Source organism: Canis lupus, chromosome 32 (genome assembly GCF_048164855.1).
Source record: "Canis lupus baileyi chromosome 32, mCanLup2.hap1, whole genome shotgun sequence".
Lineage (NCBI taxonomy): Eukaryota > Metazoa > Chordata > Mammalia > Carnivora > Canidae > Canis > Canis lupus.
In genome coordinates, this window is record NC_132869.1 from 5,909,487 (window position 1) to 5,927,369 (window position 17,883).

General features: G+C 40.2%; 1 protein-coding gene across 1 annotated transcript; it reads left to right on the forward strand.

Annotated features, from left to right (window-relative positions):
• The first annotated feature begins 11,525 nt into the window (after positions 1–11,525).
• On the forward strand, positions 11,526–12,687 carry LOC140623339 (glyceraldehyde-3-phosphate dehydrogenase-like). Its single transcript, XM_072809742.1, has one exon. It carries the CDS (start codon positions 11,541–11,543, stop codon positions 12,540–12,542), a length of 1,002 nt encoding a protein of 333 aa, XP_072665843.1. The 5' UTR covers positions 11,526–11,540; the 3' UTR covers positions 12,543–12,687.
• Positions 12,688–17,883: the final 5,196 nt, after the last annotated feature.

Consider the following 17,883-nt stretch of genomic DNA (forward strand, 5'->3'; position numbering starts at 1 on the left):
TAGATGTTTAGGATCTTTTCCACCAGTGGTGCTGGGTTTGTTGTTGTTGTTGTTGTTGTTTAAGATTTTATTTATTTATTTATTTGAGAAAGAGCGAGCATGTGTGAATTTGTGGGAGGAGAAGCAGGAGAGGGACAAGCAGACCCCTCCCTGAGTGTGGAGCCAGATGCCGGGGCTCAATGTGGGGCTCCACGTGGGGCTCGTCCCGTGGCTGTATCCCAGGATCCTGAGATCAGGATGCTTAGCCCACTGAGCCACCCCAGCGCCCCCGCAGTGGTGCTGTTTTTAGAACTGTCATCATATTTGGTCAATCATCTAACTCTGCTTCAAGATATCTATATGCAATAACATGTCTCTTAGCCAGATGGGTTAGGTATTGGGTTTCTGACACAGTGGAAAACAACCATCGTTTAGAGAATTAAACTCATCTAAATACACCCACACAAAACGACAGAGAAGATAATTTCATTTCCTTTGATGCTTCATAAGCCATTTACAGAATATTCTCATTCTGAACACAAATTCTTGTTACCCACATGCACATCTCTTTGTCAGACATAGAATATTGACAGATGCAGAATACTGAGCTAAACTAAAATGATCACATCTTGAAAAGTCGCTTACATGAGTTAACTGTCCGTGTCAGCATCCCTGTTTTAGCTCTGCATTTCTCTAGAAAACCGAGTAAGTTCGGACCTCTGGTGCTAGCCAAGGTGGAGCACCCTGCTGCCTCCACATGCTCCCTATTACAACCGTGGCCATGATATATCAAACATAAGATGACTCAAAGGAGGAAAGAAGAAGGTCACCTGCCTGGGGACTTTGGGACTTGAGAAATAAAATGGTGATGAATCTAGATTTCCTCCTGCCTCCCATATATCCCAGGCTGGGTGCTCTAGTAGCCTGCATCCTGGAACTGCCAAGAGACATGCATACACTAAGCTACAAGAAAAACCTATTCTTTCTAGTCAAAGAACCAACGAAGGAGTAGCCCTGCCGTGGGAGCCTTGTTAGCAACCTGCCCTACTTTGGCCAAATATGAATGCATTCATGAGAAAACTGCATCTCTCTCTCCCTAGTTTCAGCCCAGTTCTGCCTACTTGTATTGGTGGGACCAATCTCCCGTTTCCTGTCAGTTGGAAGCAGGCAGTGCTCCTCATCTCCCAGATGTGTCAGCAGAGTGGTATGAAGGTTCCTTGTGGTGGAACTCTTCTGTATTTTGGTGGCCACAGGAATCTGTGTAGGTGATAAAATCGCCTGGCACTGAATAGACACACAAACATATACGTGAGTGCCTGTAACAAAACCTGATGGTATCTGAATGTGGTTGACGGATTATATCAAGGTCAATTGGCCAGTTGTGATATTGTACTATAGCTACACAAATTGTTATCATTGGGGGAAAACCGGGTAAAAGTCTATGGGATCTCTGGATTATTTTGTACAATTGCATGTGAATCTACAATTATCTCAAAATATAAATGTATTAAAAATGAACTATACATTGTGCAAAAAATTAATTTCTTTGAGTTTCCCAGTCAGTTTGATTCTGAATGAATTAGTTCTTAAATCCAGGTGATCATAGTCAATGAAATTTAAATAGTTACACTAAATATATCACATTCCCTATATTTATAGCAGGAGTACTGGCTGGCCCAGTATAGGTCTGGCATGTGGAGTTAGGTGCCGTTGGAGCTGAAGAGGTGCCCATATCCATGGGCATGTCTGATGAATCAGGTGCTGATGACAGTGGCAAACCGCAGGGTGACGAAAGAGCCCCAGAAGGAGAAGTGATATCTACTTAAGGTGGAATCTGGCAGGGCAAACTCAGCAACAGGACCTGAAGATTGGAGAGGAGGGATGCTTCTGATTAATAGCATGGTAGCTGCTTACGACATCCCAGACTGGGGATCCCTGGGTGGCGCAGCGGTTTGGCGCCTGCCTTTGGCCCAGGGTGCGATTCTGGAGACCCGGGATCGAGTCCCACATCAGGCTCCCGGTGCGGAGCCTGCTTCTCCCTCTGCCTGTGTCTCTGCCTCTCTCTCTCTCTCTCTCTCTCTCTCTGTGTGTGTGTGTGTGTGTGTGTGTGTGACTATCATAAATAAATAAAAATTAAAAAAAAAAAAAAAAACGACATCCCAGACTGAACTATCCCAGGAGCAGGTGAACATTTTGAACCAAAAGGCGTATTTTGTAAACAAAGAGAGCTATCTCACAACATTCGGGACCTAAAGGCCTCAGCTGGGAGCACATGGTAACAGAACAGAATTTAAAGGATGGAAAGTTAGCTTCCTGCTCTGGTCCAGATCCACAGCTGAACAGTGACTGATGCCTAGCCTGAGATGCAGCACCAGAAGATGGCTATGAGGCCTGGATGTTGGCAGCCAGGAGCAAGTGGCCACGGCAATGCAAATGATGGCCAGAGTGGATGGGGCATGGCCATGGCCAGAGTAGTACCATCCATACTTCACCCTGAGTGACTGTGAGACACCCCCCAGGGACTTCTGGAAATGCAAAAGAGTTGGCAACATCAAAAAGGCAGGAGTGTGTGAAAGCAGGGAAGGGGCAGTTTACTCAGTTATACAGATAGGGGTTACCAAGCAAACAAAACTCTCAAGCAAACAAACAAAACGTTCTCAACCTTGGCCGCACATGGGGCTGGGTCAGGGAGAGACAGAGCTGGAGTATGAGGTCTGCCAAGAAAGAGGGGCCCTGGGAAACAGTCGAGGCGTTCAGCTGAGACCCACAATAATCTCCACCTTAGGGGTTAAGACAGATGGACAGTCAACAAACTTTGAGTCAGCTCAATCCCAGGATAGTTTAGAGCAATTGGCCTCACCCTGTCTTCCAAAATCAAAAGTAAGTACCCTCTGGAAGAATATAATATCCTACAGAACTTTAAGTTATCTCTACAGTTTTTCATACACCATGTCTGGTACATTAAAAAAATATGTATATATATATAAAGGATTACTTGGCAAAACTACATGATTGAAAACCCACAAGAAAAAAATGGACAATGGAGGAAACTGTCAAAAGATCTGGATACTGAACTTATCTGACATACATGTTATATATGTACTAAAAAACTGAGCAATATGCTCAAGAAAGTAAATGGCAAAATAGAAAATTTCATCAAAGAATTAGAGTCTGTTAAAAAAATCACATGAAATTCTAAAACTAAACATAACAAATTAGTAACTCAATAGATGACTTTAAGAGCAGATTGACACAGTTGAAGAGAGGATTAGTGAGTTTTAGGGTCGGTCAGGAGAATATATTCAGATTAAAGCAAAGAGTACGAAAGAATACATGGCTGATTTAACATTTAAAATTCAGTTCAAATAGAATTTAGCAGAATGATCATATGATCCATCCAATATGTGGAAAACACTTTGGATAGAAGTTAACGCCTATTCGTAATAAAAACTCTTAGCAAGCTAGAAATAGAAAGAAAATCCTTGATCTAATAAAGAGTATCTACAATAAATCTACAGTAACATAATATTTTATCTCTCTTGTTCCCTGAGATTATGAATAAGGGACAGATGTCTGCTATTATCACTTCTATTTTACATTATACCAGTGCTCCTCAACAGTGCAGTAAGGTAAGAAATATAAGCAAATGGTATAAGCATTGGAAAGGAAGAAACAAAGCTGTCATTAATTGTGAGTGTAAAAAATACAAAAGGATTTATAGTCAAATTATTTAATTTAGTAAGTCAATATAACAAAGTGAATTAAGGGACAAAATGCAAAAGTTAACTTTATCTCTACATGCTCACAATACACAAGTAAAAAGATAACGTTTGAAATACATCATTTAAAATAGCATCAGAGGGGGGCACCTGGGTGGCTCAGTGGTTGAGTGTCTGCCTTTGGCTCAGGTCATGATCCCAGGGTCCTGGGATCGGGTCCCACGTCGGGGTCCCCACAGGGAGCCTGCTTCTCCCTTTGCCTGTGTCTCTGCTCTCTCTGTGTCTCTCAAAAATAAATACTTTTTTTAAAATCTTAAAAAAAATAAAATAGCATCAGAAAACATCTGTACTAGGATTAAATCCAATAAAGATATATAAGATCGCTATAGATGAAACTACAAAATATTAGTGCAATAAGTTAAAGAAGACCTAAATAAATGGAGAGATACGTCATATTTATGAGTCAGGATTCAACATTATACTGTCAATTCAATGTAAATTGATTTTTAGATTCGATGCAATCTTATCAAATTATTAGGAGTGTGTGTGTGTGTGTGTGTGTGTGTGTAAATGCTCATTCTAAAATTATATAGGAATGGAAAGGGCCAAGTTGCCTAAGATCACCTTTAAGAACAACAAAGCTGAAGGACTTACACGACTGGATAGCAACAGTTATGATAAAGTCATTATAAAAGAGTGCCGTATTTATGCAAATTTAGACAAATAGTTCAGAAATTGACCACACACAAATGTGGCATTTTGACAAATGCCAACTGGAGCAATACTGAGAAAGTGACGATCTTTTTAATAAATGGTGCTGGATCAGTCAGGTAACCATAATGAAGAAAACAATAAATATTGACCCCCATCTCACACCATACACAAAATTCAATTCTAAGCAAATGTAGCTTTTAATGGATGAATTTAAAGAATTAAGTTCTTAGAATATAAAATAGGATAATATATCGATTACTTTGGTATTGGCAAATATTTCTTTCTTCCTTAAGATTTTTTTGTTTATTTTTTTGAGAGAGAGGGAGAAAGCAAAGAGACAGTACATGAGTGAGAGGGAGGGGCAACAGAAGGAGGCAGAAGCAGATTTCCTGGTGAGCAGGGAGCCTGATCCAGGACCCTGGGCTCATGACCTGAGATGAAGGCAGAAGCTTAATTGACTGAGCCCACCCAGGTGCCCCTAAGCAAAGATTTTTTTAAATTTTTTATTTAAATTCAATTTCCCAACATACAGTATAACTAACTCAGTGTAGGCAAAGATTTCTCAAACAAAAACACTAACTATAAAGAAATAACAAGAACTTCACTTCAACAAAGAATCTATTGGGGGAGAAAATATTTGCAATACCTACATCCCACAAAGGGCTTAGATTCATTCAGGCGATACAAAGAATTCCTATAAATCAAGAAAACGATAGACAAGCCAGTATAAAAATGCACAGGAGACTTAGAGAGACACTATGCAAAAGAGGGCATCCAAGCGGCCAATCAACATTTGGAAGTGCACTCAGTCTCCATAGTAATAGGGAAATGCAAATAAAAATTAAAATGAGCTGGGGGGCCTGGGTGGCACAGTCCATTAACCCTCTGACTCTTGGGTTTGGCTCAGGTCACCATCTCAGGATCTTGAGATCAGCCCCACGTGGGGCTTCTTGCTCAGCAGGAAGTGTGCTTGAGAGTCTCTGCCCCTCTCCGCCACACTCTCTTACTCTCTAAAATAAATAAAAATAAATCTTAAAAAAATAAAAATTAAATTCAAATGAGCTGCCATCACAGAGCAGTAGAATGCCTAAAATATAAGACTGACAATACCAAATAGGGTGAAGGAAGTGTCCTGACATCACATTTGCCTCGCTATCCCTTGTTCTCTATCCCTTGATGTCAGGATTTCACCTCTTTAGCCAGTAGCCTTCCCAATTTAATCTCCAAGACTATCTCTTTCTTTCTCCCTCTTTCTCTCTCTCTGCTCAGAATATCATCTCTAATCTTTCCTGTCAAATCATGTTTCTCCTTTTTTTCCTAATCTCAGTCGCCATTCCCTTTTAAAAGCATTTTCCAAGCCAGTGCCAAGCCAACTGGACTTCCAAAGCAACAAGAAAGTCCTTTCTGTGCCTTCGTCCCCAGCCAGTTCCTGCTTTCCCCAGCTCCCATCTTCTGAGTAGATGCGGGTTGCTTGTTCTCTATGCTGCAAATGATAAACACATGGGCTTCCCTCAGGTGTCTTTAAAGTCCTCTTTGTATTTACCCTTTCTCTACTTCTGAAATGGAGCCTTCCAAAGGCTGGGAACCGTAGTGTGTATCTCCCCTACAGCCTATTAGTGAGTGACCATTTTGATTGAATAAAGCTAAAAAATAAAAAAGTGAAATGTTTTTAAGAACTTTGTTTTATCCATTTTAAAAAGGAGCAATTATTATATATTCCAGATCTTGATTATTAAGAGTGCTTGTGTGCAGAAAGACCAAACAAACTACAACAAAACCATAAGAATTTGGCCTTGAAAAACAAAGGTTTATGTATTTTCTGAGCAATGAACTGAGGAAGAATTCTTACCCTGTGATGAATTCTGATGTCACATTGAAAAAAAATTAAGGTACATGTAAGCTGGGGAAGGGGAAAAAAAAAGATACATAACTTCTGCCACGGGCTTAGGATGCTTACGTATAACAAGGGTCAATACAATGGAAAATAACGCAACCTTGGCCAAAAAAGGAGGGAAAAGTGGGGAGTGTATCTTAGACCTATGCTGGACGTGTCACTCAGGCCTGCCTTCATAGTCAGGTCCAGATCCCTAGCCTGTGCTGATTTATGGATTTTTTTTTCTAGTAGAAAGTAGGATATGAGTCTCACCTCCAAAGTGAATTTGAGATACTTGATTTAGAAAATTACATGGAAACAGAGATAAAGGGCAACCAACTCACAACCAAACTTCTTTTCATTAAAAAGTATCAAAGTATCAGCAAGCCTTCAAAACTGGTATCTCGTATTTCATATAAATGAAAAGAAAGTCAGATGATACAGGGCCAGGAAAATAAACAGCATGTTTATAATTAGAAGCTCTTTCCAAAGATCTGGTCACGTCTGTGTGTGATAGGATAGAGTACGAGCATTTCATGAGGCACCAGAAGGTAAAAATAAATAAATAAATAAATAAATAAATAAATAAATAAATAAATAAATAAATAAAATCCTCTCTTCAAGGAAAAAGCCCGGCATGATTCGGACACCCTGGTACCCAGCTGTGCTGCCCCAGGTCCTGGAGTGTCCTGGAGTGGCAGGGAGGGTCTCTGGATATTTGTTTTGCTCCCTTCTCCTCAGATCTGTTCAGCTAATTAGAGACTCCTTTGAGATTATCAAGATATTTATTTTTCCCTCCACCCCAGTAAGGGTAAGCTTATTGTATTATTAATGCACATTATTTGGTTACTTAAATTAGGTTTTCTGCAATTTGATCATCTAAAGCAAAGATTTAAATTGGAACCAAAGTCGGTTGATCCTTTCGGCTGGCTTGAGCTGGTGACATGATGAAAGAAGGGGCACTGGTGCCATTGCTATTTCTCAATGTCTAGTTTTAGAACAAAGAGACAGAAGAATGCAAACTGGCACAGGGGAGGCATGCTTAGAAGACTACTGAGGAATCTGACAGTGGAGAGAATATTTATTAAGAGGAAAAACATGTATTATTTTTATCAAGTGTCTTTACGCAGGTGACTGTTGCCTGTCCTGTCTCCACAGCAAGAACTCTGCAATGGAAAGACTACATCTCCTAAGACTGATTTGAAAAAGTGTAAGACAATCTCCCAGGACTTTGTCCAGACAATTTGTGTTGAATAGAGAAAGAGGTTACTATAAGCAAGAGTGGTCAGGGAATGCTTCCTAGAAGAGGTAGTTTTGGTCTTAAGGTCTGAGTAGAGTGCACCAGGCGGACAGGAAAGAGAATGGCATTCCAAACAAGAGGCATGGAAAAAGCAAAGCCACAGAATTGTGAAAGGTCAAGATGCTTTCAATGGGAACTAATGAAAACGGCCTGGCTGGAGCAGAGACATTCAGGGATATAGTTTATTAAATACATTTAACAATTTGATCCAAAAGAGAGAGATGCCTTCCAACGGTACGCTTCTTTATCAGAAACTTGTTTTTCAACTAAAGATAATGATAATGTCAAAAGCATAAGGGTAGATCTAAGCCACCAGAGCTATCATTATTATTATTTGTTAAAGATTTTATTTATTTATTTATTTATTTATTTATTTATTATTTATTTGAGAGAGAGCTAGCGTAAGCAGGGGTAGAGAGAGGGACAAGCAGATTCTGCACTGAATGTAGAGCCTGACTTGAGCCTTGATCTCAGGACCCCAAGATCATGACCTGAGCTGAAATCAAGAGTTGGATACCTCACAGATTGAGCCACCCAGGTGTCCCTATCATTATTATTATTAAATGCAATATCCATGTGATTCAGAAAAAGCCCACCCTGGATGAACCACCATCCACCTTGTCTAGACTTATATCCCAACAGATGAAGACTCTTAAGTTTTTTAAGTAAGGGACATCTTACTCCAATGGAGCACCAACTACCCAGTCACCTTTATAGATTTCTCTAGTCAGTTCAGAATTTTATTCTGCACATTGTTTCATACCTTTTCTATCCTCTTTGAACATTCAATGAACTTCCATTCTTGAGATAGACCCATGTAAAGGAGTTTTAGAAGGTGTCGGATGAATCCTAGTCACTACCAGGAGTTTGGAATAAAAGATCCCTAGTAACATTTTCTAGCCTCATTTTTTAGGAATTCACTTGTCTTTTCCTTTCCTAAATTTCTCCTTCCATACTTTACACATATTGACTCCAGGGCTTTCTTCTTTGATTTGTCTATTCTCCCCCAGTGGTTTGAAAAAAAAAAAAAAAAGCCTGGATTTGTATTTTGTTGACTTCTGTAGTATAAATACTTCCACCATGGCCAATTTCAAGCTACCACCAGCTTGAAATATTTTACAACCAATCCGAGAAGCTGGGAGCTTGTTCTAGCTCTCTGGGCTATGTGCCTTGTACTGTGCTCCCTTCTCATTCTTCAGACGCTCTTCCCATGGGCCTCTACTCTCTGGCCTTTGTAGGGATTTTATGCTTGATAATAACAACAGCCAGGATCAGCTGAATGACCTTTTTTTTTATTTTTAAAAGATTTTATTTACTTATTCATGAGAGACACAGAGAGAGAGCAGAGATATAGGCAGAGTGAGAAGGAGGCTCCCTGTGGGGAGCCTGATGCGGGACTGAATCCCTGGATCCCGGGATCACTCCCTGAACGGAAGGCAGATGCTCAACCACTAAGCCCCCAGGCGTCCCTCAGCTGAATATCCTTAAATCACTCACCTTAGACTCACCTTATGTGGCTGCTAAACCACATATTCCCCTATTCCATTTGTTAGGCTCACCTTTCCTCTCATGAAGGTCCATATTTTAACAGTACTGGGTAATGTTAGGGAAGCACAACAAGCATCAAAAAGCTTCTCTCTTCAACAAAATCCTGGTTCCTTAGCATTCTGGGCATAGTTCTCTTGCACACTCCACAAGAGACAACTCTTATCCCTTATGCACTCCCCTTCAGTGATAAACATCAATGTATATGCAAATATTCAGGTATCTTGTCAAAATGAAGATCCTAATTCACAAGTGAGGTGGGCTCCAAGAGACAGAATTTTTAACAAGTTCAGAAACCATGTGTGTGCTGCTAGTCCAATGACTATATTTTGAGATCAGACATGATACCCTATAAGGCCATTCCTAACTCTGGTTGGAGAATACAGTTGCTCATCTCATGGGGAATCTTGATTCTATCTGCCTTTTGGGCAGGGTTTTTCATCTGCACTCAACAGTTCTGAGGATGGTGGTGGTCTCTCCCAGACTTTCAGCTCTGTGGCCCCACTGTCCTCATCTTGTGCCATATCTTGACTCAACTGCATCCCATCCTGGCAAAGTCAATATCCTCTGCTCCTCACATGTCATCTTCAAAGCATCTCTTTTCCTCACCCTTTCTTTCCCACCAACTCACCTCCCTTTCTAGCTCATTCTCACTTCCCAGGCCGACATTCCCTGCCTCCAGGTCCCCAATCTAGTTTCACCAGTGCTCTTAGCATGCCTGAGTTTTTTATTGGGTCTCTGTGTGGTATTGCTTTTCCATTTGCATTCTCATGTCATTCCATTGACATCTTCAAGAATAGAAGTCACGACTTTTCTCCCGTTTTCCCTCTTCTCTGAGTCACGTAGGTACCCCCATGGAAGCAACACTCCTAAATATCAAGCAGTGTCTTCTGGTGTCTCATCTTCCCTGTTCCTAAGTCCTTCCTTGATTAAGTGATGCATCTTTCTCTATGCTGCAGACTTCTCTTTCCTCTGTACCTAATATAGACCTTAGTCCCTCTCAGTTTCATCATATGAGGGAGCATGGAGTTAAGAGTATAGACATTGGGGTGATAAGGTCTTGCCTGAGCTCAAATTCTACTTTCATCTTTTATTAGATATGCATATTCAGGTAGGTGATATTTTGCCTGTCAAAAACTGTTTCTTTGAAAAAAGGGAATATCACGAACAAACCAATCTCAAGAGTCTCCTAGATTTGGGTGGGCACTGGCCCTGGTGGAGACTTCATGGCTTGTGATGGCACTTGCCAGGCAGCTACAGTCTCAGATAGTGGTGGGCCCATTTATTTTTTAATCATGAGGAATTTAGAGTAGCTCAGCATCAAGCAGAACCTCATATCCATGTTCTATTAATAGTGCCTGGTTCCTGGCTTGATTCTTGGAACCTTTTTGCCCAGATCCAGTACTGGTTTTTGTCTTCGTAAGTTGCTGGATAATGTTGTACTTTCTTCTCCTGAGTCCTCCCATTCATTTATTTACCTACTGTATATCTGCTAGTATTCTAGAAACAAAGGTTTAAATCTTCCTCTTGAGTCCTGTTTCAAGCCTGAGTCCCCCTCCTTCCACAGCCAGATTTCCCTAATGACAACTACTGAGCACGTGACACCTCTTATCACTCCAGGTGAGGATTCCCACTCCACTAGGAGCAACAGTTCAAGATATCAACACACTCCATGATGGAAAGTCTTCAAGAAAGATGCAACTCATCTAGGCACTGGATGGAACAATGTGTTATGCCCATAGAGAAGAGACAGAGCAAGATCAGCTTCAGTTATGGGTACTGGTCCCTCGTGGCCAGCAGATCTCATCCTGTAGTTGATGCAGGGAGATGGTCTGCATGAATCCTCATGCTGCGGGTCAAGGACCTGATTCCCTCCCTACCAGGAATAAATATAATAGTGAGGTTGACCAGGTGCTGTATGACATACAGACTTAAGCAGAACAACGAAGGCATATTTATTCTAAAATAGGAAAAGATATTCCCACATGATGTGATAAGCTCAGCACAAGCTGTAGGTACTCTTTATCTCCTGGTAAGGAGGTCTTCCAGGGCCAAGGCCTATTCTTACATGACCATGCAGGACTTAAAAGACCACATGCCAATGACTGCCTTTCTCCATGACTATCTCCCAGAATCATAAGATTCTTAAAGTTGAAGGAGGTCTTCAGGGTCATTCCATCTACTTCCCCATCCATACAATTTTCCTATTGTCTATCATATAGAATTTGGCTGCCTGGCATCACAATGCTGCCCTATTAGCTACCCAATTCCTATGCCATGTCTCACCGAACCCACCCAGCTACCAGCCATCCTTGCATCTGGTGAAAACAGTAAGCTCACTCTCTGCTCCTCCTCGTTCAACAGACAGCCACATCTTCTGGTGCAGTGCCAGCTGTGTCCCTGAGACACAATGGTGAAGGTTGGAGTGAATGGATTTGGCCATATTGGGTGCCTGGTCACCAGGGCTGCTTTTAACTCTGGCAGAGTGGATATTGTCTCCATCAATGACCCCTTCATTGACTTCAACTACATGGTGTACATGTTCCAGTATGATTCTACCCACGGCAAATTCCACCACACGGTCAAGGCTGAGAACGGGAAACTTGTCATCAATGGGAAGGCCATCTCCATCTTCCAGGAGCGAGATCCCGCCAACATCAAGTGGGGTGATGCTGGTGCTGAGTATGTTGTGGAGTCCACTGGGGTCTTCACCACCATGGAGAAGGCTGGGGCTCACTTGAAGGGCAGGGCCAAGAGGGTCATACTCTCTGCTCCTTCTTCTGGTGCCCCCATGTTTGTGATGGGCGTGAACCACGAGAAGTATGACAACTCCCTCAAGATTGTCAGCAATGCCTCCTGCACCACCAACTGCTTGGCTCCTCTGGCCAAAGTCATTCATGACCACCTTGGCATCGTGGAGGGCCTCATGACCACTGTCCATGCCATCACTGCTACCCAGAAGACCATGGACGGCCCCTCTGGGAAGCTGTGGCATGACGGCCGAGGGACTGCCCAGAACATCATCTCTGCTTCCACTGGCGCCACCAAGGCTATGGGCAAGGTCATCCCTGAGCTGAACAGGAAGCTCACTGGCATGGCCTTCCATGTCCCCATCCCCAATGTGTCAGTTGTGGATCTGACCTGCCGCCTGGAGAAAGCTGCCAAATATGACGACATCAAGAAGGTGGTGAAGCAGGCATCAGAGGGCCCCCTCAAGGGCATCCTGGGCTACACTGAGGACCAGGTTGTCTCCTGTGACTTCAACAGTGACACCTACTCTTCCACCTTCAACGCTGAAGCTGGCATTGCCCTCAATGACCACTTCGTCAAGCTTATTTCCTGGTCTGACAATGAGTTCAGCTATAGCAACTGGGTGGTGGATCTCATGGTCCACATGGCCTCCAAGGAGTAAGAGCCCCCTGGACCACCAGCCCCAGTGAGAACAAGAGGAAGAGAGAGGCCCTCAGCTGCTGGGGAGTCCCTGCCCCAACTTAATCCCCCAACACACTGAGAATCTCCTGACCTTCAATTTACATCCCAGACCTCCTAAGGAAGGGGAGGGGCTTGGGGAGCCCTACCTTGTCATGTACCATCAATAAAGTATACTGTACCCAGCCAAAAAAACCCCCAAAAAACAAAAACAAATACCACTAAGCTGAAATTCTGACACAGAAGAGATTGAATATGCAGATAGGCAACGATAAGACCATATATGACAACAGGACACTAGCCCACAATTTCTGCAGCAGCCAATCCAGGAAACTAAATCTCAGCCTATGTCACAATAAGTCCAGAATGATTGGGTCTTGGTCAGTGACTACCAACTCCCCTATTTTTTTTTTATATCCTTGTTTCCAATTCAGAACCAATCAGAGTTTGCTAAATATGCTTTCCAAACCAACTTCATAAGATGGCCCACTTCTGGTTAGCTAGCCTCTAGCTTTCCCATGCCCAAACACTCCAATCAGGGCACTTCTGAAGACTTCTCTCTATTAGACTATAAAGCTTTTCCATTCCCCCACCTGCTTTGAGTCTCTGCCAAATGCCAATGAAGGTGGCTGACTCCCTCCCTATAGCTAGCTGTGGATAAATAGTGTCTGTTTGTTCTTATTTGGGTGGTCTTCATTTGTTTCTATACATTAGTGGACAACAAGTTAAATGAATTTGCAATCATCTCATAGGTTATGGACCTTGTGAAATGAAACTCATAACTAAAGCATCTTAAAAGTAGTCTGAGGGGAGTAGAAGTGCATTTTTAGATTTCTTCCCAGATTCATGAAGTCGTAATTGACTTAACACATTGCATTTGTTTAAGATATACAACATAATGATTTGATGATGGTATATGTTGCAAAATGATTATCATAGTAAGTTTGGTTAACATCCATCACCTCACATAGTTAATGATTTTTTTTTCTTGTGATGAGAACTTCTAAGGTCTAATCTCTTAGCAACTCTCAGATACACAATGCAGTGTTGTTGACTATAGTAAATATTGCATATTTGAAAGTAATGTACATTACATCCACAGAATTTTTTTTATCATTTAACTGGAAATTTGTATTTTTCGACTACCTTCACTTATTGCCCTCACCTACACCCCTGTTTCTGGACTTCCAATCTGTTCTCTGTTTCTGTGAGTTCAGATTTTAAAAATTCCACACAAAATTGAAATCATATAGTACTTGTCTTTGTATGTCTGATTTATTTCACTTATCATTAATGCCCTCAAACTCCATCATGCTGCAAATGACAGGAATTCCTTTTTATGGCTGAATAATATTTCATTGTATAACTATGCCGCATTTTCTTTATCCATTCATCTATCGTTGGAGACTTAGGCTATTTCCATGTCTTGACTATGTGAATGATGCTACCATGAGCATGAGGGTGCATATATCTCTTCAAGATAGTGATTTAATTTCCTTCAGATATCTATCCAGATGTGGAATTGCTGGATTATATTATAGTTCTTTTTTTAAATTTTTTTGAGGGATGTTCATACTGTTTTCTATAGTGGCTGCACCAATCTACATTCCCACCAACAGGGCACAAGGGTTCTGTTTCCTCTACAATCTCTCCAACACTTGTTATCTCTTTTATTTTGGATAATAACCATTCTAACAGGTGTGAAGTGATCTTGTTGTAGTTACGATTTGTATTTGTCTGATAATTAGTTGACGTTGAGCAACTTTGGATGTACCTGTTGGATATTTGTATGTCTTTTTTGGAAACTGGCTATTAAGTTCCTCTTCCTGTTCTTTTAAAAAAATGATTCATTTATTTATGTGAGTGGAGGGGTGGAGAAGGGATAGAGGGAGAGGGAGAGAAATCCTCAAGTGGACTCCTTGCTGAGGGTGCAGCCTGACTAGGCTCCATCCCAGACCCCTGAGATCATGACCTGAGCTGAAATCGAGTGGGACACTCAACCAACTGAGCCATCCAGAAGCCCCTCTTCTCCCTATTTTTTAATTGGATTTGTTTTTTGCTGTTTTTGTTTATTTGTTTTGCTATTTAGTTGTATAGAACTGCGTTTAAAAATTATTTAAGTTGTATAGAAATTTATGGTAATGTGAATAGCCATACAGCAGAGAAAATTTGGCTAGTGGTAAAACGAAAGAAAAAGACACATGCTGTTTCTGAAGGATATGCTATATACCACCAAGCCAGATTAAACATAAGGATAATATTTTTGTAATATAGATTATAAAACTGGCAAAGAGATAAATTCTAGTAAAAGATGTAACTATGAAATATCTGCTAGAAATCAAATTCTTTTCAAAGTAGGGAATCAGATGCATTTCCACTTGCTTTGCTAATAAAACTATAAAACCCAAAGATTGTGTGGAAAAGGGGAGGAATCAAAGCTAATAGTTACCTTCTTCTTAGAAAGTTTTGAAAATATGGTAATAACTGAATGAATTGAGTTGAAGTGAACTGGAGAATGCTCAGATTTGCAAACAACAGACTAGGAAAAATAGCTGGATCTAGGCAACGTTTTTCTACAATAGTCTTATAAAAATTAGTTCAATCACCGTTAGAGATTTAACAGCCCATTATTTTCTTCTACTGAACATTACAGCTAAAAATGTCCTTACATTTACATACAAAGCAGTGAGGTGTAAAGTCATGTTATTTTAGCATATGGTCCTATTTCTGAAATGCTAATTTGGTAGATATTTTAGGCAGTTAGTGCAAACACTGAAATAAGAAAATCTATCACCTACATTCTACAACAGTTATAGTTCCCACTTAGAGTTAATGTTTTCAAATTGTCCGCACTTCATTTTAATCAACTTTTATTTTCTATTTTCTTATTATCACTTTACTGAGTCAACGTATGAAGTTTGTATTTAAAAAACAATGTTGCTCATGATTTCAGTAGCTTAGTAATCAGTCCTCTCTAACTAGATGGAAAGAAATTAATTTTGAGATCAGGGACCAAGTCTTAAAGGTCACCCAAATGCATCTCTCAGCATGCATACATTCCCGAATTTCAGCTATAGTTGCACTTTAATGTAACAGCTACAGATATGAAGAGAAGATATTACAAAAAGCACCGTAGGTCATATCTGCACCAAGCAAATTACTAACATTGCCGACTGAGTTCTTTTTTTCACTGAAAGATCAAAATTATTCTATTTTTTTGGACAGGTAAATACAGTTCACCAAAAAAAATTTGCAATCATTAAATAAATATCTAGCTGTCAACTATGCATAAGAACTGTGCTTGCTACTATAAAACAGGCTGAAGATGGAAAATTTGTTTTCCAAGTTTCTCAAGTTTTAAAATATATTATCTATAAATGTTTCTCTTAAAGGCATTCAATCTATGTATCTTAGAATGCCATAAAAATGGCTACGGTTTTGTTCATTTGGTGCAAGTTCTGTGAAACTTCGGCCAAACCAATTCTACTTTTTATTTTTTTAATTTTTTTTCCAATTCTACTTTTTAAAAAAATTAAATATTTCTCCAATATGCTTTTTGGGGGCTTAAGTTATCTGAAAAATATGTTTGAAGCAGTGCCCAGAAAGCACAACCAGACAAACAGAAAACATTCATTTTGTGAATAGTTTCCTGCTTATTTAGTATGTGGGCAGCTGGGTATCTGATGAAATGCACATTAAGGTATTACCCTCTCCATCAAAGTCTCAGTCCTGTGTGTGTGTACACAGTACTTCCAGGACTGGGAGGCTATTGACTGTGAAATGCACCATTGATTCAGGAACAAAAATTTGGTGAAAAAAAGAAACCACTCTATAAAATGTATACTTCGTTATAAATATTAAAATAAAGAGAAAGAATGCAGATAATTTAATATTCTCATAAACACATGCATATATATAATCAATTATATATAATTAATTATATATATAATTATATATATAATCAATTTTTCTCCTAGCATTTCTCTCTCTCTCTCTCTCTCTCTCACTCTCACTCTCTCTCTCTCTATATATATATATCGAGAGAAATATCTGTTAATGTTGTTCTTTCTCTTTCACACACACACATACACACACAAACACACACATCACCTAAGTTGGAAAACCTCCAACATCACAGTAAATATATTTCAATCTCACATCCTGACTAACACATGCCATCAGTAGAAGCACACTTCTCACCTAAGTGACGCAATTACACAGTTTGGGTGCCATTTATCACTCTTTAAATATTATGGTGCAAACGATGATTTCAGTGTGACAATATCATGCAGAGTTTTAATTTATGGCAGTTGGGAAATTCCCAAAGTATGTGAAAAACTTCTAAATATCACATGTGCACATGATGACTAAGTATAAATAATAAAGAACGATCTTATTGATTTTCATTGTGTTTAACAGTATTTAAATTATATCACAAATGAAACTGCATTATTTCTGTTTTGAATTATATAATTTAAATTATTTAGGGCCAATCACTTTCTAAAACTCAATAAAGAGGTTATATGTGACATTTTGAGGAGAAAGTTAAACATGTCTCCTGACCACAGGAGGAAAATATAAGGCAAAGGATGAAAGATAAACAAGAACAGAAGATGACATAGCCATCTGTCAGCCTCCCAAAGGACATGTTGGTTTTTATGATGGTGCTTTCTGTTTTCTTTTTCAGTGCTTTGCTAGGCAGCATGCTGCTCAGTTAGCAGCAGTCAAGTATAGGTGTGAGACAGACACAATTAATAATAGTTAACTGCTTTTAGGTATCCCTAATATATAACCTGGCTTAGCCTAACACAGTTTGGACAATGCTTACAACTTTAAAGCACAGGGGCACCTGGGTGGCTCAGTTGGTTAGGTGTTTGCCTTCGGCTCAGGTCATGATATCAGGGTTCTGGGATTGAGCCTCACATCTGGCTCCATGCTCAGTGGGGGTCTGCTTCTCCCTCTCCCTCTGTGTTCTCTCTCTCTCAAGCAAACAAATAAAAAACAATGCCCCCCGCCAAAACCAAAACCACAATGAGATATCACCTCACACCTGTTAGAATGCCTACAATGAAAAACGTAAGAGAGAAGTGTTGGCGAGGACATGGAGAAAAAGGAACTCTTGTGCACTGCTGGTGGGAATGCAAACTGGTGCAGCCACTGTGCAAAACATTATGAAGAGTTCTAAAAAATTAAAAACAGGGTTACCCTATGATCTAGTAATTGCACTATGGGATCTTCTTTTACCCAAAGAATACAAAAACACTACATCAGAAGAATACATGCATCCCTATGTTTGTTAAAGCATTAATTACAATAGCCAAGAC